Source organism: Macaca nemestrina, chromosome 7 (genome assembly GCF_043159975.1).
Source record: "Macaca nemestrina isolate mMacNem1 chromosome 7, mMacNem.hap1, whole genome shotgun sequence".
NCBI classification, from domain to species: domain Eukaryota; kingdom Metazoa; phylum Chordata; class Mammalia; order Primates; family Cercopithecidae; genus Macaca; species Macaca nemestrina.
The window spans coordinates 75100882-75125796 of NC_092131.1; the positions used below are offsets into that span (position 1 = coordinate 75100882).

Genomic DNA, 24915 nt, shown 5'->3' on the forward strand with positions numbered 1-24915 from the left:
CCTCATCACTTCACATCGTACATCAGCTTATTAGTGATGAACATTGCTGGTAAAAAACTTAGCTAGTTTTACTTAGCCAAGTGTTTACCAAATCACCTAACCTGTTTCCCAAATAACACTTATTAACAAACGGCCTCTGGAAAACACTTCAGGAAATAGTATTTAGACAGCAAAAGCAAGCGAAAAAGAAAGAATAACATTCTCTTTGTTAAGCAGCTTTTAACTAAAAATCAGAGTAAATTAAACAGAAGCAGCAAGTGTTGAAAGACTGCAAAACCTCTAGATGGGCTCCCTACTTGCAGTCTCTTCTTTCAGCTCTTACACGCTTTCCTGTGATGTCACTCACCCTTCCTGCAAACATGCAATCTGGCATCTCCTGCCCGTGTTGGAATGTAACCAGATAATGCCCAGGTTTTGCCTTGAGCTTTCTGTTCGTGCAGCTCTCTCATCTCAAATCTTTTATTTCAATGCCCCAAAACATCTGGGGTGAACTCAGGTTTCATTTTCTTCTAGAGACTTTCTCCAACTTTAACTGATTTCATGCTTCTCTGAACTTCGCTATTCTTATTAGTGGTAATGGTCACTGTGGCACTTAACTACATACTTGCCTGTCTACTACTACTTATTTATCAACTATTTTACATATTTGGGTCTTACCTTATTCTCCTAAAAAAAATCAGATTGGACTACATGTCCATTCAAAAATGCTGATACTGTACCTTGTCTCCTCAGCAATACTATATGTAACTTTCTTATGGGTGAGAAACATACTTTTAAATTTTTATAAACCTTTATTGCCCAACAGTACTATGCACATAGGAAAAATTCAGTGCCTGAACATCTGAAAGAAAAAGTACAATTCAACTGGGCACGGTGGCTCACGCCTGTAATCCCAGCACATTGGGAGGCTGAGGAGGGGGCAGATCACTGGAGGTCAGGAGTTCAAGACCAGCCTGGCCAACATGGTGAAACCCCATCTCTACTAAAAATACAAAATTAGCTGGGCGTGGTGGCGTGCACCTATGATCCCAGCTACTCAGGAGGCTGAGGCAGTAGAATCGCTTGAACTCAGGAGGCAGAGGTTGCAGTGAGCTGAGATCATGCCACTGCACTCCAGCCTGGGCAACAGAGCAAGACTCTGTCTCAAAAAAAAAAAAAAAAAGTAAAAAGAAAAGGTACAATTCAAGTGAACCTTGAAAATATGTATATACATGAGGTATCTGTACGAAAGAGAGAGAGAGAGAGAGAGAAAGAGAGAATTCTACACGGAGGAGGAAAGATGGTAATAAAAGGAAGGCATTTTGTATATAAATAGCTATTTCTCCCTTCAATGAAGAATGGTACTGAAAATAACCCCAAAATGGGCACAGAAGAAAGCAATCTGAAGCATCTCTGAGTATGATTTGTCCGAACATGCATGCACAATTATTAGTACAGGCAAATTGGGGTTTGAGACTCAGGGAAGGTAGCTATTACAAGTAAAACAGCAGTTATGCATTTACTTTGGGGAATGTAATTCCAGATATCTCATATAATTTACTGAAAATATTAGTGATTCTCAATTATTTTCTGATATTAAATCTACTTAACTCTGAAATAAATTCTTATTCTAAAATAATTTCATTTTCTAAAACTTTACTGGTTTAAGCAACATAAGAAATGTGAAACTGCACATCTGTGTCAGCAAGAAACTCTCTACCCCTATTTCTGTGTGAATTCTGCCAGGAAAGAAGTAATATTGAGAATAGTTTGCTCTCCAAGAATTTCTTCTACCCAATCTTAAATATGAATAGACTTAATATTACATCAATTGTGTTACTCTAAGGTTATTTCATTCAAAGAGGAAAATGCTCTAATTAAAAATCTAACTCTTCAATCTCTTTCTTAACTGATACCTGACTTTCTACTGTTCTTGGAAATCTGTGGTTCACATGTGGGTTTTTTTGTCTTTTTGTTTTGTTTTGTTTTTGTAAGACATTAATGTACACATTACCAAACAATTCTAATTGATTGACTGTTCTGGCCATTACCAGGTGATGTAGGCACCTCTCCAGGGGAGGAGATCTTCTCAATATTTTGGGAGCCAATCCAAACCCAGAATAAAGAAGAGAATTGGAGCTTCTTCCATTTTATTTCTAAGCCCAGAATCAAACCAGAAATACTTGCACATTACAAAGGAAAAGGTGTTCAATTAACTCTATCCTTGGGTCTGTGAAACAAATACCCATCTAATATATCCCTGATTGTCCGCAGTTCTGTCAGGCAAGTAACAGAACTATATGTATTTTCTTTTTCTTTTACTTTTTTTGGAAACAGAGTCTTCCTCTGTTGCCCAGGCTGGAATGCAGTGGCGCGATCTCAGCTTACTGCAGCCTCCACTTCCCGGGTTCAAGCAATTCTCCTGCCTCAGCCTCTGGAGCAGCTGGGACTACAGGCACGTGCCACCACGACTGACTAATTTTTTGTATTTTTAGTGAGACAGGGTTTCACCATGTTGCCCAGGCTGGTCTCGAACTCCTAAGCTCAGGCAATCAGCCTCCCAAAGTGCGAGGATTACAGGTGTGAGCCACTGCACCTGGTCATATATGTATTTTCAATGAGAATTCTGGCACGGAAAATAAAAAAATCTATTTCATATAAATCGAAGCCAAAGGGGGCAAAAAAAAAAAAACCCTTACTGCAATGTTTTGAGCAAAGCAACACTGACTCACTTTAAAACACTATTTAAGGTACTAGAAACTGTAATTAAATCAAGTCTTGAAAGTGCTAAGCAGAAGAAACGTGTTAATTAGTAAATTAGTAAAAATACCATTTTTAGAGTGCAAAAGCTTTCTTTTACACTTTCAAACATTTACCAAAAACAATTTCTTGATAAGGTGCAATTTGGATTATTTATGGAAGCTTGATTTTATGCTTTGTTAAAAGAAATTCACGGAACCTTTCATCCAATGAGCTCACTGCCCTATAAAATATGTTCTTCCTCCAACAAAGTAGAATATAAAATAGAATATAAGGCATTACAGAGAAAATTTAAACACAGGAAACAGGAAAGATCATTCCTGGAGACAGCAAGCACTGGCAATACAGTCAGCTGATAGGAACTAATAATTTCTAAAAGGAAATCAGGGTATCCACATAGCTCACTCCCACATCTCCTTCACAACTGTGCTCATTGTCACCCTTTCAGCAAGGCCTCTTTTGACCACCCTATTTTGAATTGCAAACCTGACCCCCAACTCTAGGTCTTCCTAGCCCACTTTCCTGTTTATTGTTATCTCTGTAGTACTTACCACTTTTTATGTATTCTACAATTGACCTATTTGCTTAGTGCCTGCTACCTCCACAGGACAGTAAACACCACAAGGGCCCATACCTTTGCCTGTTTTACCCACTGTTGTATCTCCACAGTGCCTAGAATGTTGCCTGGCACCTAGTAGGTGCTCAATAAATATTTATACAAATGACTAGCATCAAGCCTCCCACAGTCCTGGATATTTTTCTACTTGTCCTTTGTAATGGATGTAGAACAACTTTTTGTAGAATAAAAAATCACACACCAAAAATAGTTCTTGTAAAGTTATAGACATTAAAAAGAAATAAATATTCTGTCATATATATTCAGCTGAAAATACTTTTTTTGTAGTAACACATTGCTTTGGATTAATCAGATAAAGATGAAAGTCAAGAATTTTGCCAACAGTGTTTCTTGCTAACATTACTCAGTTATGCCTTTCAGCTCAATATACTGTATATGAAGGATATCTTGTTAAAACAACTGTTGGAGGCAAGTCATGTCATATCAGCTACACTCTGTACCCTATGGGAACTCAAATGGCCCAAAGTCTATATTAAAATAGTCTTGCTGCTCCGTTGAGCTAAGGCAAAAATCACAGTTTTTCAGTGACATGTAAGCTTTCATATAAGTACCACATTATCTATATGTCTTCCAGAAATGAAGGAAAGCTGCTCTAAGGATTATGCTGAATCAATTTAGGAAGGTAAATATCATTAACAAATACCATAAAATAACCTAATAAATGATTCCAATCTCTATTTATCAACTAACAAGAAGTCTACACTATTCTTTATGTAATTGGTAATATGGTATCTACGGGAAAATAAAATGCCCCTGCCCAAGGGCTCTAGGTGGCTTTTCAGCAAGAAGCTCTTTACTTCCTAACACAGAATTTCCCATGCAATATGCTAAGCAATTCCACAACCCTCCTGTCCTTTTTCTTTGGGGTGTGAGGTCTTGTTTTTCCTTATCAACCTTTGTTTATTACAAATTTGTCTGATCATAAGAAATAAAGACCCTTGTTCAGGTTTTGTGAGAGGGCTGAGGGAAAGGTCAAGATAGAAATACAAGATGGGTTTTTTTCCTTAATACTATTTCAAGCCTGGTGATAAATAATGATGGAAAATGCAAAAATACATATTATTTACAAAAATTGTATTATTATTTCAGTGGGTGAGAATTTTAAAGGCCAATTCTAATTGTTATAAAAACAGACACATAGAATTGAGAATGATCTAAAAACTGTTTAATTTTTAAATATAATCCAATCTCCAATCCTACCAATGAACAAAATATCAAACTACATCTTAAAAAGTTAGAAGTTAAACTACATATTCTTATGGACTCAGAAAATACAGTTTACTGAAGATTTACTAAATTCTAACATTATTTATGAAAATTCATTATATGACTATCTCCCTAAACAAATATTTTAAAGAAGTTAAGTTACGATTTTAAGTTCTCTCTCTTTTGCCAGCTCAACGGCCTAATGCAAAGCATACAGGAGGCAGTTTTCTAAGTATTTCTGTTGACTAATAGGAGCTGCTATAAAATGTGTTCCAGCAACTTGCAGATAACTGCTAGCCAGACCAACAACACTGCTAATCTCAAGAGAATCAAGTACTAGTTATGCTTTGGTAATATCAGCTTTATGAGTTAAGATAAGAGAGAAAAGGCAGCATATGTAGGAGTTACCTTACAAACAAACATCATGAAGAACTTTAATGGTACAACAATAGATGCGAAATGAAAAATAAAATATAAATTGCCAAAAAACTGAAATGTTTTTAAATGATGTAAGCTAAGATACTTAATGCATTGCTAATGATAGAATCAGCTTACATTTCAGGATACTCATGCTCATATTATTTAAAGTCACCTAACACGACAAAAAATACAGGGGGACCCTAAGAAAATCCTGTTAACAGAGATATTTTTCAGAAATCAAACATTATTTGCAACAATAAGTATAGTAAGTGTGAACCTCACTTGTAAGACCTTAAATTGTTTATGTCAGAATTCCTACACTGGGTTGATGCTGAGATCCTGGTGTTATAATAATCAACATACCCTTATGATTTAAAAGACAAAAATCTACTTTCTATGCAGTAGAACACCTTTCAAGAATAGCTTATATACCAAAGCAGAAAATAAAGTACAGTATTTCAATTACAAGTTCTAAGGAAATGATGACTAAAATAGGATTTCCTTTTCTTCCTCTGTATCATCTAATGGAGGTACAAATCAGGTTAATAAGAGTGTGAATCTTGTAGTTAATAATGAACAGTTCAGAAAAATTTTATGAAACACCTCTTCTCAATATGGTAGCTATCAGAAAGTGCATACTAATCACAGAAGTTGGTTCTGCTTTTAGCAAACACATTTACATAGCTATTCTCATGTAGGGACTTATCTTTAAGAAAGAATGTGTTGGCTGAGCGCAGTGGCTCACTCCTGTAATCCTAGCACATTGGGAGGCAAAGGTGGTCGGATCACCTGAGATAGGGAGTTCGACATCAGCCTGACCAACATGGTGAAACTCCGTCTCTACTAAAAATACAAAACTTAGCCGGGCATGGTGGCACGCACCTGTAATCCCAGCTACTCAAGAGGCTGAGGCAGAAGAATCGCTCAAAGCTGGGAGGCAGAGGTTGTAGTGAGCCGAGATCATGCCACTGCCCTCCAGCCTGGGCGACAGAGCAAGACTCCGTCTCAAAAAAAGAAAGAAAGAATGTGTTATTCCTGCACCATCACCCACAACATGCATGTGTCATGTTTGATTGGCACCTTAATGCACAGGCAGCATTCACTAACAAATACAAAGTTGAAGGTCATCTATTTGATGATCACTAGCTTATGTTATGTATATGTATCCTACAACATTAACATGTATTTGTTTCCTATAGAGTAGGATATGAGTTAAATGTTGGCCATTTCTTATAATAATCCATCTGCAGAAACATTTCTGGCTGCCTATTCAAGCCCAACAATGTTCACTATCTCATAAGTTCTTCTTGGTGCTCTACCAATAAATATAATTTTTAAAAGTATTTCCAGATTGAATCCTGTTGAAGCATGTAGGTAATTACATAAACCACAGCCAGCATACTGGGACTAGAACAGTGGTCCTCAAACTTTCCAGTCAGCAAATCACTTTCATGAGTCAGGAGATGACATGATGCCTCTACCCCACCCCACGCTCATACAATAGCCCTTAAAAATAAAACATGAAACAATCTATGCCTGTGCTGATAGAAAATTTATATAGTCTCCTCACTTCATGATTATCATAAAAGCCTGTAAGCTGGCCGCTCTCTCTCATCCACTCCATGCAAACACAGAGGTTACAAAAATCCCAGACATTCCATTATTCTTTGGCCCAAATACTTCAGTATATTGAAACTAAACAAAATGTCAAAGTCAAATTCCTCTCTTCTTCTTCAAGACTCCATATGCCTAATCCCTTTCTAGTTATCCTGAATAGAAATTCTTGTTTCCATCTTTTGTTTGTCATGTACAGACGTGGCCTGGTCATTACCTTGTTCATTCATGGGCCAGCTTTGAGTTCCAACTTTCCAAGAAGAGACCCTCAAATCTCCACAGCCACAAAGAAGTTTGCTCTCTGGACTTGCAAAGAACTGAAAAACTTAGGCACTTCTTAAGGCACTTCACCTGTCCCATCTTGTATAAAAAGCACTGTCACCCTCTATCTCCTTGCCCTGATTTAATTTACTGTAGACTATAGAGCTCTACCTTTTTAAGTCCACATGTATCTGCATAATGTCTGCTCCCCTCAATTGAATATAAACTCTGTGCTATAGGAACTGGAACTTAGTAGGCATTCACTAAATATTTATTAAATCAATAAATTTTATGCCTCATTGCCCCACTGGTATGCAACTTCCTTGAGACTGAGGATGCCTACAGTTTCCCAAAAGGAGACGATAAATATTTCCTTGATAAATGAGTGTTTGTTCCTGAACTAAACCAAATAACTTTCAAAATGACCACATCCTCCCTCAATACATTCCATTTTCCCCAAATAAAACATGACCAATTTGCCCAGTGGTTAAAATGGAATATTAAAACCCAGCAGTGGTATCACCATCATTTATATAATGTTTGCCTAACTCATTCTATTCTGTTAGGGTACAAACATAATAAAGTAAAAATTTCTTTTTAAGTTGTGGCAATTATTGGGTAACTTTAAATATTAATATATGTATATTTTTCTTATAAATAAAATAATAAAAATATGGATCACAAGTCTACATGAAAGAACACCATGTACCAAGGTTACTGTCCCAGAGAAAGGGAGACTAGATGTTGAATTCATTACCTATAATTTCAAAGAAACCAAAGGCCTAAAAGTGCCAGATCTGCCAGACACCAGGCTCTGTGAGGTTCCCACGCAGCCCTGCCAGTTCCACCCTGACTCACAGCAGCCCCTGCTATTTCGCTTCTAAACAAAGATTTATGTCAAATTATGTTCTAGTTTTGTGGTGTGGCAAAATATCCATTCAGGGTTATGATGGGACCACCTAACACATGTTCACTTGGAAGCTAATCCAATTCAGATCCCAGGTTCCCTAGGGAAAGAGGCAAGGACAGTAGCCCATGCTGTTCCTTAACTGGCATAAGCTTTCAGTGTATTTCTATTGTAAAGAAAAATTCACCTTTGTTAAATTATATTTTCATGTTCATGTCTTTCATGTTCATATTATAGGTTGATCTAAATTTCAAAATATAATAGTGATTTCTAATACACTGCTCTGTGATAATACTAGAAAAACTGAGGTTATTTTCTAAATGAAATTTTAAATCATGTCTGTTTCCAGAGGCAGTGTGGTTCCCATAAATTAGTCTAGAATATTATTATTAAAAGAAAGAATATTGCTATTTGCCACTGTTATTTAAAAGCAAAGTTGAAATTTTAAAAAATACAGAATCTGGCCAGATGCAGTGGCTCACACCTGTAATCCCAGCACTTTGGGAGGCCGAAGCAGGTGGATCGCCTGGGGTTAGGAGTTCGAGACCAGACTGGCCAATATGGTGAAACCCCATCTCTACTAAAAATACAAAAATTAGCCAGAAGTGGTGGTGCACATCTGTAATCCCAGCTACTGGGGAGGCTGAGTCAAGAGAATCGCTTTAACCTGGGAGGCGGAGGTTGCAGTGAGCTGAGATTGCACCAATGCACTCTAGCCTGGGCGACAGAGCAAGACTCCAACTCAAAAAAAAAAAAAAGAAAGAAAAGAAAAGAAAAAAAAACACAGAATCTCTTCTTCAGAAATTTGATGGAAACATGTCATTTACAACTCTAACTAGCACGACTACTTTGTATTTTTTCATTTGAATAATTTTCCAGAATAAAATTATTATTTTTTATTTTGAGGCTGTTACCACTTTGACTAGGTTGTATAAATTTAACACTTAAGTGATACATAAAATTAAGATTCCATCCAGCACACTGGATATAGATTTTGTCACTTTTGAGGTTCGTATATGCTAAACTGTAAATGTTGCAATTATATACTGGTTCGTATATGCTAAACTGTAAATGTTGCAATTATATACTTAAAGTGTCATAAAATGCTTACCTTTTTACCCACTACTCTAGAATATGGGTAGGAAGGATGTAGATTAGCTTTGTTTTAATAATCTTAATGATTAGTTGTTTTGATGATCTTAATTATTGAACATAATTATCTGAATATTATTTCTATAGCTCAGTATGATTAAAAGTCTCAATTAGAAGATTTACTTAAAATCTTTGGCTTATGAAAACCTTTTGGAATTGCCTACTTGACTACTGAATTAAGTTTCTCCTAGAAATGCATAAGCAGCCTAATCATGTTTTATCTGTGTCTTTTTATGACCATGTAAGTGTTAATTTAGAAACATTTGAGAACAGAAAGCTGTTCTTTTCCATGCAACCTCATTTATGCCTTTTAACAAGTTCCATGTATATTATTTGATGGTTGCTCAAAAATATTAATCATGATGATAGTATTGTTCCTAATGATGATAAACCATTAACTTATCATGAGGTTCAATGAATCACTTGACAAATCAGGTATGGATCAACCTTCGGGTAAATGTGTCTTGGGGGTAAGTTGTACCCATTAGGTAGCGTAGAACAAACCTAGGAAAACTGATAGAGGCTAAAATTACTTATTTTCAGTATATACTAATAAGACCAAAAATTCATCCTCAACCTGCCACACATCTCTAAGTTCCTTATTAGAAAAAGGTTTCTGAACCTGGATAAAAGGTAAAAGCACCCGGTGTTAAACACTTCAAAAAGTAATTATAAACTTGCTTTAATATATTTACATCTACATCGCACAAATTCCCTCAAGCATTCTTTGTGCCTTACCATCTTAAATATTTTGCATTAATATTGTGCTAAACAGTCAGCATTTTGTTCACTGGAGAGTCGTAACTAGTCCAGCAGTGCATGAATACAAGCCCATGTGCAGAACAAAGAATGCAACCTCAGCTTTCAAACCAGCAGCTTGATGCTCTGACCCCTACGCCATGTGCTATGATCATGAGTGATGGTGCTGTTCTGACTGTACGCTACTTTCAAATAATGATCCACAAAGTTAATCAAAAGGGCTTCCCTGTTCAATATTTACCTGTTACTCATTGACAGACGCTGTCTGCACTGCCATCTAGGACGTATAGGATGGGATCAGTAATACTGAGCTCAAACAGAACCTGAGTGCCTCACAGAAGTACCAGGCAGAATGAAAGCAGAATTAAGCTGCTCTTCAAACTACCTCTGACACTAAAGATGTCCGCATGAGTTCCACAGCAGGAATGCACTGCTCTCTCCTGGATTTGGAGGCCATATAGTTGCTGATAATAAGAGGGATGAAAAAAACAACAACTACATGAAAGAAAAAAAAAGAAGGGAGATATTAGGTAGCAAAATATAAACATGGAGGAGAAAAATAGTAATTTCCTGTATTTGGTCAAAAAAATAATATTCCCTCCTTGATGTGATCTCCTTGCTTTTATGTACTAGGAGTCATATCTATCCTGAAAATTATTTTTCTCATTTTAATACACATTCAACATTTTAAGCTAAAAAATAATAAAAAAAACATTGATCTTTTTATGTGTTAGAGATTTAAATGCTGTTTGCCAGTCTGTCAATCAAAATGTGCCCAGAAGGGTTACTGACCAGCTTCCATGCACACCTTCAAAAACAGGCAGGTAATCAGACTAATCATAATGCAATTCTCTCTGTCATTTTTTAACTATCAACGAGAGAGCAAGGCTTACTATGAGACCTTATTATTCACATTCATTAGCCAGGCAACTTGACAGGTTTTGAACATGGGTAGTTACAGGGGGGAGAAGTCACTCTGAATGTTAAATCCTCTTTCAACTATCTTTTCCAGAGCACTACCTTTTTAGAGTTAGTATTTGAGTACTTAGTATGCACTTCCAGGTGAAGCAGTTTTCGAAGCATTTTATGTGTATTAGTTCATTTAATCCCTATGGAAAATCCTAAGAGAAAATCCTATGAGATACTATCATCAGCATTTCACAAATGAGAAAGGTGAGAAACAGGGAGCTTAAGTAACTTGTTCAAAATCACCCAGCAAATAAGTAATGGAACTAGGGTTTGACTACATCAGTCTCCATCATAGCCTGCATACTTACCCACTACACTGACATTCTCCTATTGCATTCCACACTGCTCAGATGCAAGGCAATCTTTGGCCTTTAACGAGTACCTTTTTAAAAGTTTGTGGACTGAATAAATGAATAAATATCTCTAAGGAAGTTGCAATGTTATTGAGAAGATATTATCCATACATACACAGAGCCTCTTACCATTTAACTTTTATAAGTTTTTGTCATGCTTCATCTCTAAGTTTACGAGTGAAAGGTACTTATTTGCATACATGTGATTGAGTGCCACCACATGCAATACAAAGTCAATGATACATTAGTATTTAATCTTGGATTCAGTATTGACTTCTCTCTCTTCTTTATCCACTTCGTCTTGGTACAAATCACACCTTGATTATGCTGATAGCCTCTGAGCTAAGTCCCCTGCTTCCACCCTCAGCCCCCTGAAGCATATGCTCAGCCAGTAACTACACTGATACTAAAATCAGTTAGGTCTCATTTCTCCTCAATTATAATCCTCCCAAGACTGTTTTGAGTGGAACGAAAGCCGAAGTCCTTCCCTAACCTGCCAGCATCATCCCGTGTGCTGTTACCTCCCTGACCTGTCTCCTGCTACTGTCCTCCTTGCTCATTCAGCCCCCACCACACTGGCCTCCCGGGGGTGCTCTGAACACATTAGGAACTTCAGCACCTTTGTAATGGTTGTTCATTCTACCTGGAATATTTTCCCCTGGCTATGTGAATGCCTAACTCCCTCACTTCCTTACAATTGCTCAAATGTCATCTTTCTTTTAATGGTTATCATCTATTATAACCACAATGACTCACTTCTACCCCAGCACTCCTAATTCCTTCTTAACCTTCTGTATTTTTGTTCCACAGCACTGACTGCCATGTAACAGACTATATGATTTCCTTCATTTTTAACATCTGCTGTTTACTGCCTGTTTCTAATGCCATCCAACTTTGAGAACAAAGATTATGGCCTCTGTCCACTGATATATACCAATCAATAGTTCCTGGTTATAGAAGGTACTCAATTAATATGTTAAGAGAAGAGAGAAACCACTGTGGATAAAACAAGGTTAGAAAGACTTTACAAAGGAGCAAGCAAAGGCAGGGACTTAGCACATGTGTTGTGCCTAAGAAGAAGGAACGGACATGTTTCACGGACAGAGCACAGAACTTGCGCTGAGAAATGTCTGGTGTTATGGGGAGGCTGAAAGGCAGAATGGAGCTACACTGGTAAGTTTTAAACACTAAGCTAAGATTACAGACAGCATGAAGTGAGATGGAGCAGTCAGTGATTTTGAGCAGAAAAATATGTTAGAAACAGTATTTCAATCTGGTAACTATTTATGAAGCAGCCCAGAAAGGAAAATCTTTGCATTCTCTAGCATGGTGCTTTGCATAGAGCAGGACTCAAGTATTTATTTGAACCAAACTAAGTAAGATAGGAGATAAGAACACTAGTTAGGAGATTGCAACAATCTAGGCATGAAGTAATAGCGTGGATTAAGGGGATATGAAAAGAAGGGGAGTTTTAAAAGAAAATATGCTACTAAAAGAATATTTGAGACAAGAGAGGCAGAATAAAAGATGTCAAGAATGAGACTGAATTACTATATAAATGAAGATAAAGCAAAAGAAGTGCAAGGTAGGAGAGGATCTTTCTGGGGAAGACACCAAGTTCTATTTTGGAGGAATGGTGGCAGTCCTGGAGAAGGCCCTAAACTGGGAGATGAGAGAGGTCTTAATCTGCGGGCCAGCCATGTTACACTCGAGTTGTGTGAAATATTTCAAATCACTTAACCTCTGTAATACAGGGGCTTGTTTTTGTTTTTCTCCATGTAAAACAGAGACAAAATACAGTTCACTAGGTTGCTTTGAGGATGAACTGGGAATGCTCATGGGAAGTGCTTGCAAACTTGTTGGTCATTACATGTAGAGACTGTTGTGAGGTGAAACAATGCAAAGGTCAAGTAGTTTGAAAATAGAAAACTAGAGTTTGGAAAGAGGGCTTAAGATTAAAAGTTGACATTCACCCATTTCTATGTGATAACCACAGTGTAAGGACAGATGAAATCCCCAAGGGGGAGAACTAATTGCCTCATGCTGGACAGTACACAGCTTTACACTCAAAGGACACTGGTTGTATGTTCTTTAAATGACTGATGTTCAAATATGGCAAGCCTTGATTTTCTATAGCATGGCTTCAAGTTCCTTAGGGTCTTTTTCTTTTGCAGAAATAGATTTCAACAGATCATCCTCAAATAGAGGATGGATGTTTTTCTAAGGTAAAGTGTCATCCTGCTCCAAGGGACCCTGTCATCCAGTTGAAAAGGGATGAACTGCTGGGCCACACAGACTGGAGAGGGTCTCCAATAGTTAGTTACCAGATTGCACCTCATTAGCTGTGTGAACTGAGCAATGTGCCTGACCTCTCTGAGCTCCCACTGTCTTGAGTGCAAACTCAGAATAATATTGTCTATTTCAAACATGGCTGCTCAGGTCAATTACAATAATGCTTGAAGACCACAGCACCCCATATTTGGAGCATGTTCTTTCCTTTTCTCCAGATTTCAGCCTTATCAATGAATGCAGCCTATGCAGTCTATGCGTTACTGCATATCGAAAACCAGCCAACACAGAAGTAGGAATGGGGCCCCTGAAAGGTAACTTCACCGTCAAGAGTTAATGCTTCCATTGTCCCAAAAGGATCAACCTAGCCTCACAATGAAAGGCCTTGGCATCAATGAATGTTTCCTTTTGAAGGCACAATAAATGTGGCTATAGTCATTCTCCTGTCTCTATTTCAGAGCCTCGCATTCTCAGGACACTCCGTACCACAGCAAACACTCATGTCCTGCAAATTTCTCCTGAACAGACCCAATGAAGGTATTTGTGGCACAAGGGAACCAAAATTCCCACCAGGCCCGTGTAAAAATATACTTTACTTAAAATCTGCTGGCCCATAATTTTAGTTTTCTAGTCTTCTCTTCCCTGAGGCATTTCCCAAGTACCATGATAAATTAAAAAATAAAAAACACAACACTCTTTATTCCTATCAGCATCATATAAATTGTTACTACCTCTGGGCAAGCAGCATTCAGAAAAGAGGGTAAACAATCTTGCTATCAGATGCATGTATTGATCATGAATTTTACAAGAGCTCAGGAATACCCTTGACCTTCCATCCTCATCTCCGCTGGATGTTTCAACAAACCTCTCCTTTTAAAAGGGTGGTGCCATGAATACCATTGTTTTCACTGATAGCTATTCAAGACTTAGGACACCTGATGAATTTCTCTAGGGGATGAGAAGTGGAGCTGCTGCTTCTCATTTTCTGCTTGCAAGCCGTCAGGCAGTTAGGGAGTCCCTGGAAAAGCACGCTGCTTCCCCTGGAAGTGAGCAAGGATTCCCCTGCAATTACTGTAAAATGCGTTCTTCACCAAGACATCCAGATGGTGCCTCAAGCACACAAGACAGAATGCTTTGTGCCTGACCAAGCCATGCTCATTCAATTTTACTCCTAAAACAGTTTTTCAAGTGGAGTTGAAGAAAGGAAGCAAAGAGAAGAATCATCAAAAAGACTGTATACCTTCCAGTGTCAAGGCCAAGGCATGCAGTTGGCTGTGATTCACTGTAAGCACCCCTGACAGGCAATAGTCAGGAAAATGATACTGTTATGAAGCTTATGATGGTTGAAATGCAAGTAATGAGAATTGCTAGTAAGAGAAATAGGCCTCTTCTCATTAGTAACACATGAGAACAAGCAAAGAGCAAGGCCCAGAGATCCTTTATAACTGGGTTGAGGGAGGGACAGGGAAATTAGGATTTAAATAAGATGTGGTGATAGTCTGTTTAACCACATAAATCCCAAGCATCCAATTCCAAAGAATTCTTAAACTGATATATGAATCACAAGGTCTCAAATTTGCCAGTGAAAGAATAACCCAACAAAGCTTTTGTTACATGCTGGTCACTGAACCAACGTCCTCGAAGCACCCAGCCCTCTCTCTGCTTTAAGAACTAGACCTAAACATCTCAATGCTAAACACAGTAAATAAAATTATTTTTAAACAACCTAGAGGATAATGCAGCAGACATAACATGTGACAGGATGAGTTTGGAAAGTAACCAGAAAACTCCATCTAATTGCTTAACTTTTCATACATGGACGTATCTGACCTAAAAAAGCCATATGTTTCTTTAAGCCAACATACCCTTCTCACCACACCCTTCTCACCACTAGCTTCATCCTATAACTGCAAAACTATTTCCACATTTAAATGTGTACTATGTCTAGATAAAAATAAATATTAAGGTGGTAAGCAAAGATTTATCTGCTGAAAATCCTATCACTAATGAGTACATCACTAGTTGAGGCTTGAATTTAAATTCAAACAAATTCTTTTGAAAACAAAAACAAGTCCTAAAAATCCTGAATTTCAATACAAACTATACTAGGAAAAATGTAAGTGTCACATCAAAAAGGAAATCTCTGTGGAACAGTTTCTCTATGGAAACTGACCATGTAGCTTCCAGCTTCCCCAAACAAGCTGCTCATATACAAATTAGAACACCTGGTCCCAGACATTTCCCAGCCAAGTCAGGTGTGGATGGATTCACAAGAAAATACCTATATACATGGATATACGTCTATAAAAAGTGTTACTCATAGAAACACACACCATTGTATAGAAGACTACAAAGACGGCCACCAAACTGTTAACAGTGGTGATCTGTGGGTAGAACAATTACAAAAACATTGATATTCTTTCTTTATGCTTACCTGTGTTTTCTAAATGTTCCAGAATGAAAATGTATTGCATCTCTATTCAAAAAGAGCTTTTGCAAGGGAAGAGGATAAACGTCATGAGTCCTAATCTAGGACTACTCCCCCTCCCCGCCCACCATTCACCAACCCAGAGCCATAACATTGGGCCTGGTGAAAGAAATTCCAAGAATATTCCCTCAACACAAGTTGAAGGCCCACCAAAGCCTGCTCTGTGAGCTCCAAGATAACACAAATCCAAGGCCATTTACAGAGCAGAGGACAGGGAATTCCCTAAATCAACAGAAGAACACATGGAAATAAAAGTTATGAGTAGGGTGAAGTGGAAACCATAATTTCATTCCTTTGTTGCTGGCAGGATGATTAAGGGAGGTATATTTATTGTTTATCTTCTCATTAAAAGAGTTGTCTTGCTGCATATTTTTCTTATTGTAAAGATACTGCTTATATACTTTTTAAATAATACAGATCATAATACTGTAAGTGGTTTTTTGATAATATGTATTTTTCATAAGGAAAATTCTATTTTTTAAATTTCCTAAAATTATAAAATTTTCTCAGGTATGAAATTAATTTCTTTTAATAGATATTCTCAATAGTCACTAAAATTCACAATGATCTCCTTTAATGCAATACTATTCTTTGATGTGACAATGGAACTTCTCATTTATATTATATAAAGCATAGTAATAAACAACAAGTATAACACACAATTCAGAGTGTGTTCCTTTTGGAACTTTAAGTTCTTCAACATCTCCATAGTCATAATGACTTTTCCTGCTGGTGGTTGAATGCTTATTATTTCCATTTTGCAGATAATAGCTCTATGTTTATTAGATAACAGTTCTATAGTTAACAGTTCTATAGTAAGTTAGATGAGCACCAAGGTAGTACTCATTTAGCATATGTTTACTATATGCCAAGCACCATGATTAGTGTTTTCATGGTTTAGACCTTAGGTTCCGTCGTCAGATAGCCTGAAGTCTAATGCAGAGGTCAGCAAACTTCTATAAATGGCCAGATTGTAAATATTTGCAGCTTTGTGGGCCATATGGTCTCTGTCACTACTACTCAACTATGCCCTTGTAGTAGGAATGGAATCACAGACAATACCTAAATGAATAGATACGGATATTTTCCAATAAAATTTTATTTATGAAAATGGAGGGGGATGGGGTAGATTTGGCTCATGGGCCCTAATTCAGTGATACTAATCCTAATTCCACCACAAATGAATGGGCATGGCCTTGTTCCAATAAAACTTTACAAAAACTCGGGGGTTGGGGGTAGATTTGGCTAGTGGATCATAATTAGGTGATACTAATCTTAATTCCACCACATCCTGCCTTCTTAACCTTGAGTTACTTCTGTCAGCTCTGAAAGCTTCTGTAACCTTATCTGTAAAATGTGGTAATAATCATACCTAAGGCATAAGTTTATTGTAAGGATTTTTTTTAATGTATGTTAAGCCATTAGCCCAGTGCCTGACATTGGCATCTGGTAACAGATCAGTAATGTTAATTATTATCACCATCCTAATCATCACATTCATCCTCAAAACAACCTCTGAGGTATTGTTTTGCCCCTACTTTTAGAGATAAGCAAACAGAAGCTTAAAGTTAAGCAACTTAGTCGCTGTCCCACATATAACAGATAATTGTGGGGCTAGGATCAAAGCCAGATCCATTTCCAGGAGATTTAACCACCGCTAGCAATGACTAAACACTACTGCATGGACTTAATCGTTTAAAATAGCTTGCTCGTCGTGAAAGAACAAAGCATAATTATTCCACTCTAATGCATAAACTAAGTCCAAAGATTTACTGAAGACACATTTATAAACTCAATACACAGAACAAGCTGTTCATAAGGTAAGGAGAATTTACTAAAACCATAGTTGATGTATAAGTTTGCTGCAGTACTTTTAAAGTCTGGACACAAGCACATTAGTATCACTGACTTTCTGAAACCACCTGTTAGCGATTTTTGAACGCCGCTGTTCAACAGCATGCCTACAAAAGGCTCATTGTGGCGCTGCACCTCTCACCTTGACCTTTACTTTCGTTCTCAAGTTTCTAGAGGTCACATACATACTGCAGGTGTGTCACACACCAAGTATTTTTAAAAATCTAGGTAGTCACTTCGCTCATAATGAAAATATACACTCCGGTGAAGCCAATTAATATTCTTTCATTCTAAATCATGCTGCCTGTGCCTATCCATTTTTACTCTCTGGCATACGTTTATCTTGAATTACAAGTGGTCTGTGAGGAGAAAGGCAGACGTGGGCACCTCAAGCCAGGAAAAGCAATGAGTTTGCAGACAGATCCTGAACCAGATTTCACACTGGGAGAGTCCTTCAAGATATTTATCGATAAAAAACAACTTTAAACTAATAAACAGCACAATTTCACATTCCTTCTTGCAAAACAAGTTAAAAGTGTTGTGAAACAAAGAGAAGAGGAGGAAGCTGTGGGACACTGCCATAGCAGCCTCGGGCCTAATCCACCTCCAGGGTAATTCTTCTCGAAGATGCAGTCTCTGTCACACTCCTGAAAACTCCTGTGAGGGATCTCACAGGATGGCAGTCCTCCGGGATCTGAGGCCTCTGCTCTCCCTTCCTCTCCGCCTCACCTCCTGTCACCGTTCCCCAGCCCTCCACTTCTGCCTGTGCCCTTTGCAATTTGCCACACCAGAAATGCCTTTTAGTCCAAACCACTGCCTCAGGTTCCCTTCCAAGCTCAGATAGCTTCTCCTCCACCATGAAGACACTGGGCTCCCTGCACTATTAAAAATGGCCCCTCCGTGGTGCTGCTTCCATAGTTGACACTTATTTCTCTTGAGGCACCTCTCAGGCAGAATGCCAATTACTTATTGATATCTCAGTCTTCTAGGCTTCTAGAAAGCGGAGGTTTTCTTAGTCACCTCTGAATAACTCAGTTACTGTAGAACAGTTCATGTAGAAAAGCACCTGATCTGTGGGTGATGATTAAAATATATTTGTTAAATGAATGAATAAATTCGCTCACTTCTAGGCTAGTCTAGAATAAGCCCTAAGTAATACACTTTCATGCCATCCACATTGCCAACATATGCTACTTCAAGTCATTTTTAGGCAAAAGCATTGGTGTGATGCTAAAATCACCTGGGAGAAACCACCAGAAACCATGCTGAGGTCTGAAAGGCATGATGTGGAAATTAGAATTCATTTGGATATTGAAAGGCTTGAAGCAGTTCTTGCTACAAAGTCCAATGTCTGTTTAACATGTTTAACATTAGAGCTCTTTATGAAGTTCATTTTATATTTCTAACTCTTTTCTCAATTCTTTGTTATGTACTGATCCTAACACAACTGGCATAAGTTGTTCTATTGTGGGGGTGAGGGGAAGATGACTGTATAATAGCAATCAGTCAATCAGGTTAAACAACCAGCAAAAGAATTCACTCCTGCTGCTGGAGCCTCCGTGACCTTTCCCTTTCCTTCAGCACAGGTGACCATCTTCCCCCCAGCAGAATCCCTGACAAGGCGCCTGTCTTGTTCGCCTTAATTGGGATAACACGTGAAAGTGGTTAGCACTCTGTCTTGTACAAGAGAGCTGATAAAGACTGGCGCGTTCCCTCCTTCTTCACTCATTCTCCTCTTCTCTTCCCTGGAACTTGTTAATTCCTTCCCTCTTTTGGGTGCGAATCCAAATCCATGTTTCTTGGCCAAGGCCAGTCTTAACACTGTATACTGAATAGAGCACCCACATTCTGGATTTGTATTTTCAGGGAAGAAAGAAACTTTCCTCTAGCCCCAAATGAATGTATCCAAGCCCTGCCACGGTGTCTGAAATTATTCTACAGGAAAAAACTACCCATTTTCTTGAATTCGTTCACCTGGAGTTGCTTATGAAAAGGCAAATTGTCCTGAGAACAGTAACACCATCAGTTAACAACACCTGATCTGCAATGAGGGCTACAGACAATCACGACTCTGTGCCGATGAGGCACCGGTTTGAAACACTAACCAGGTATCCAGGTGGGATGAATTTCACAAAGGAGTAAAAAGGGCTTAGAAAATGATGGGATTCCAAAGGATGGAAAAGACAACTAAACAAAGACAAACTTTACAATTTTGCCAATTGCCACTTTTGCTTTCAATGACAACTGTCTAAATCCACTGCAAACACCTTCTCAATCAGGGTTTCTCAATCTTGGTTACACCTGGAGTCTAGGAATCCTGGATTAAACCCCGTTGTATAAAATAGGTACTGCCAGGCCTATTACAATGGCAAAGCACGTGCTCAATAAACGTTAGTAATTGAAGCTGCCATCTCAGACTCACTCCATCTTTTCTAAATACTGGTGAACGGATTGTTCTTGGCTTTAAGGACATCCCGCTCTTCCTCAAATCCCTCTATGATAGTGTCCAACTATATGGCTGAATTGCAATGTAAGTTTTGAAGCTACAAACACCTAGCTCAGCTGAGTCTTTCCTACTTATCTTTCCTCACTATCTCATAGTCTTCTTAACACAGGTGATTTCCTTTGAACTTACTACTACTATTCCATCTCATGTCTATGAATATTTTATTTCCTCTGACTTACCAAATATTTTCTTTCAAGTTCAGGCCAGGAATCCAGTACTGTTAGAGGCTGAGGTGGGAGAATGGCTTGAGCCCAGGAATTCGAGACCAGCCTGGGTAACATAGTAAGACCTTGTCCTCTACTAAAAACAAAACAAAACAAAAAGCCAGACATGGGGGCATGCACCTGTAGTCTTAGCTACTTGGGAGCTTGAGCCCAGGAGTTAAAGGCTGCAGTGAGCTATGATTGCACCACCACCTAGGCAGCAGAGCAAGACCCTGTCTCTAAATAAAAAACAATAAACATAAAGTTCAAAGTTATAGTTACTACGGAGGGGGTGTCTTTTCTCCTACTTTAAACTATCTATGCTACTTTTACTTTTGTATTTGAAAATATTGTTACAAGATTGACAACTGTTTTAATTTGAAAAGAACTTTCACATCTTCCAATGAAATCCACCACTTTACAGATGTGTTTGCTAAAACACAGGGGCATTATTGTAAACTATAAAAGACCGTTGAAAAGGAGAGGAGGGGTCTGAGACCCAAAATTTGTAATACTTAGCAAGATAACTGCCTAACTTAAAATGATACAATTTGTAAAATATTTACAATATGATGTGTATCTTTTGAAACACTATATACCTATCCTTTACCAAAAAACCTGATCTCACCAATTAAACTTGGAATTTTAAATTGAAAGTATAATAAGCATTTAATAGAAGTTAAAGTAACTATTACTATTATTTGGAACTAATTATAGACCTTTTAAAATAATTAATCACAGGTTTTATATCCCTGCTTGTTTTAAACTTTCATTATTGAAACAATTGTCTAATCATTTAAATAATTACCAATAAAATCTAAATGCAACATGGAAAATAATGTTTTTAAATATGTAATTCACCATAATTATAAAACCACAAAATTATATTTGGAACAAATATAAGCAATGGCATGCTAGGACATGTTTTACAATCACTTGGGGCTTAGAGAGCACCAGAATTGCAATATTTTCCAATTTCCATGGTGCAAATACTTTCTGCAACTTCAGGTTACTAACGTGAGGCCAGAAATAACAAAGTGAGAAAGAGGTGCATACAATTGACTCTCACAAACCCATCCAAGTTGGCTCCAGCACATTCCTGAATATGAGAGACCAAACAGTGTAGCCTCTTCATTCCTGAACGCTTTTCATAAGACTGACCATTTCTTTCTTTATAATCCAGTGTACCCTGAACACAAAGTGACACCACCTATACATTATTCTGTTTATACATTTACCTACTCAACTCTATTACAGTGGCTTCCATTCTTTTTGGATATGAAACACAGTACAAACACATATTACCTCATGATCTACCCAGTAAACACATGCATGCAGTTATATGTACACATACACAAATATGAAACTACAAAGGGAGCCTCACAAAATAAGACACATTCTTACTAAAATGCAATACAATAAAATTGTCTGTTCTCTTCCATTTCATTTTTAAAATTAGGATCTTGATCCACTAAATTGGACACATCTCCGGCTGTTTGAATAGTAACCAAGAGTTAGAAAAACGGTGCTGTAATAGACTATGAGCTCATTGAAGATAGGATGATATGTCATTTGTCTGTATCTATTCCTATATCTACTGGTAATTATTGAGGCCCAAGGAGGTTAAGTAACTTGCCCAAAGATGCACCTGCTTTCATAGATAACAATCCCTCCAGGCAAGTGATAATTCACATCACAGAATCAGGATATTTATGGTTTGACACTAAAAGCAAGAGGATCTTCCAAAACAGCTACCCCTTCACCAGAAATTGATGTAGAAGTGTTTTTAAATTGTACTGACTCCATCATTGATAAAAGTGTAGCCCTTTACTCACTGCAGCCCTGTGACCCTGACTGTTTGCCTACATCTCCCTACTCTTGATAATAGTCACCCAACAAGAGTGTGGAAAAACCACCCATGTTTTTTACAATACTATCCATGGTTTCACAATACATTTCAATCTTCTAGGGAAAGTAGCTATATAAATGCTGATGAATAATAAATCTATAGAATAAACATACTCTCTATATAATATATATTAACACCAGCTTTCTAATAAACAGAAGCCAAAAACTTAATTGGAGAAAATTGGAAAATAAAATCGGAATCCCTGGCCTTTTCCCTTCAGTGTGCTTGTGTACCACATGCTTTTTTATAGGTGCTATTAAATGTACACTATAGTTTCAAGACAATTCAGATAAGCATCTTCACTAAAATACACAACACCATTAATCATCTCAGTGACAGTGCTCCAATTTAACATCTTGGGGATTTCCTCCCCTTCTTCATCATTTATTTGCCAATATTTCCTTGTTATGAATATCCCCCTAGTGACTTTCCCTGGCAGTCACAGCTGTGCTGCCTACTGTGTCTACCTTGACTACAAATAACACCTATTCTTTAAAAAGCAAGCCCTTGAGATGATTCCTACAGCTAGAAGGGAAGCCTTACTATGCGTCAAATTCCTGGTGGCCCCATCCGGGCTCCTCATTGACAAATCTCAGCCTCTAAGCCAATAGTAATTTCAGACACATGAAACTGGCTTAATTATAAATAAACAACAGTTGATTGTTGATCTGCACTTATCTGAATGGTCAGCAATCAAATGCTGCTTTAATACGTCTCTAAACGACCCCCTTCTTATACGACAAAAGGATTCTTCAACGTATACAACAAAGCCACAAAAATCACTAACAAATTACAGAAACCTGGCCACCAAGAGCCACAACAAACGACTCACAGATAACAAAGAATTTTTTTAATGATAATCAGTAACAATTCTGCATTATAATTATACCTGTTCTGAAAAAAATAGTAACACTATCTAGACAGTGAAATATCAAGAAATAAAGCCAGAGATAACTACATATATATAGTAAAGATACAGTGATACAGTCACCTAAACCATGCTAGGTAGGGAACAGTCCCAGCTCCATCCAGTATCCGCTTTGTGTCTATTTCAGAGAGCAGCCTTCACAACCACCAGAATTTCTGATCTTTTTAAAAATGGAAACCATGAAACAAAGTTCTCTACAACCAGTTGGAGGAGTAAATGAAAGTAGGACTCACCAGCTTGCATTCAGAAACGATTTTTAAGGAAAAAAATGGTACTGTTGTTCAATAGTCACACTACTACAAAAGAAGAGTATGAAGACAAAAACACAACAAAGCATATTTACAAAGTATATCCAGAAAAAATAATGCCTTCAGTGGAATTATGTTTACATTACTCTACATTTTCTATAGGAGAATTTAATTAAAGGTTAATGTTGCTTCAATCAATATTCCATAACTTTTCTGGAAAGCATAAATTTCATCTTTTTTAGGAAGATTCCAATTGGATTACTGTTTCTGACAAAAACTTTCTTCACAGCAAAAGCAATACAAGTCCAACTATGATATATAAAAATGCCATTTCCTCCCAGAGCAGAGTGTTTACTTCAGTGATAGTAACAACACCTCGTTACCCAAAGTGCAGATTCTGTTAAGTAATGGACAAAGCAAATGGCAGCAAAGACAGAGAACTCAACTTCAATTTAACTGTCCTGTAAGGTACATAGTAATTAGCTGCAAAGCTCTGAAATCTTAGCTAGCATGTTAAGTCTGCTACATGACAGTATAATTTGACTTCTTAAAGGATTATGCAAATTACAACTCATCATTCCATTACAGGATTGAAAAAAAGTGACAGCTAATTTATACATAACACACCTTTCAAATCCCTAAGATGCGTAGCACCTGTGCAATGTATTTTGCCGAGATTTTCTTGCATATAAGTACTTGTTTATTGCAATATAAAGAAGCTTACCTAAGAGCTTTAATGCAGTCGTTAAAAAAAACTTTTAGACCACAATTTCAAAAAAAATAAACATTTTTTTTTCTGTGTTGATATCAGAGGCAAATTGTTTTGGTTGTTTTTGTTTGGTTTGGTTTGTTGTTGTTGTATTTTTTCTCTCCCCCACTAAATTAGATAAAAAGAAGGTTTCAACACAAGGATATTTTTGAATAGCTGGCAACCACAAGCACTGATGTACGAGCCAGAAGGAAGACTCACAAAGATTTCAACATACTTCTGGTAGGTAGATTCACAGTAGATTCCGTCATATCTGTAGATTTTCCTACATTCTGATTGGTTGGGCAGAGGATGCTGGGCAGTTATTCTGTAGAGGCATCAAAAACAGATAGACATGACTAGAGATTCTCTACAGTCAACTGGAATGCAGGATAACAAGTATGTTGAAATTCAATATATTTTGCTTTTTACGCTTTTGAGCTCTACACACAATTGCAATGTGTACATACATTTTAGAACATTAACTTCCACTTTTAGAAAACTGCAGAGAAAAGCAACTTTTTCAGTTCTTCATCAGGACAGTTTTTTTTTTGTTTTTTTTTTTTTTTTAAATTTCAGAGTCATAAAAGTGGAAGAAAAGAGACATAGGTCTAAACCTTAACTCACTCTTCAATTCCTACGATTATATTCTACAGGAAATGTTAAAAACAAATGTCATTAGTGTTTTTGTTATAGGATTGTCATTAGTTCAATCATGCATTACT

General features: G+C 37.4%; 1 protein-coding gene across 15 annotated transcripts in view; it reads right to left on the reverse strand.

The window, feature by feature from the left end:
• LOC105477952 (neuronal PAS domain protein 3) overlaps nucleotides 1–24915 on the reverse strand; it is an 861371-nt gene that overhangs the window by 715304 nt on the left and 121152 nt on the right. For 8 of the 15 annotated variants that reach the window (XM_071099308.1, XM_071099305.1, XM_011734853.3 and 5 more), the window contains exon 2: nucleotides 24429–24518. The exons of the other annotated variants lie outside the window; for them this stretch is intronic. In XM_071099308.1, coding sequence (XP_070955409.1) covers nucleotides 24429–24518 — 90 coding nt within the window. The remainder of the gene's footprint in view (nucleotides 1–24428; nucleotides 24519–24915) is intronic. 15 annotated transcript variants of the gene reach the window in all.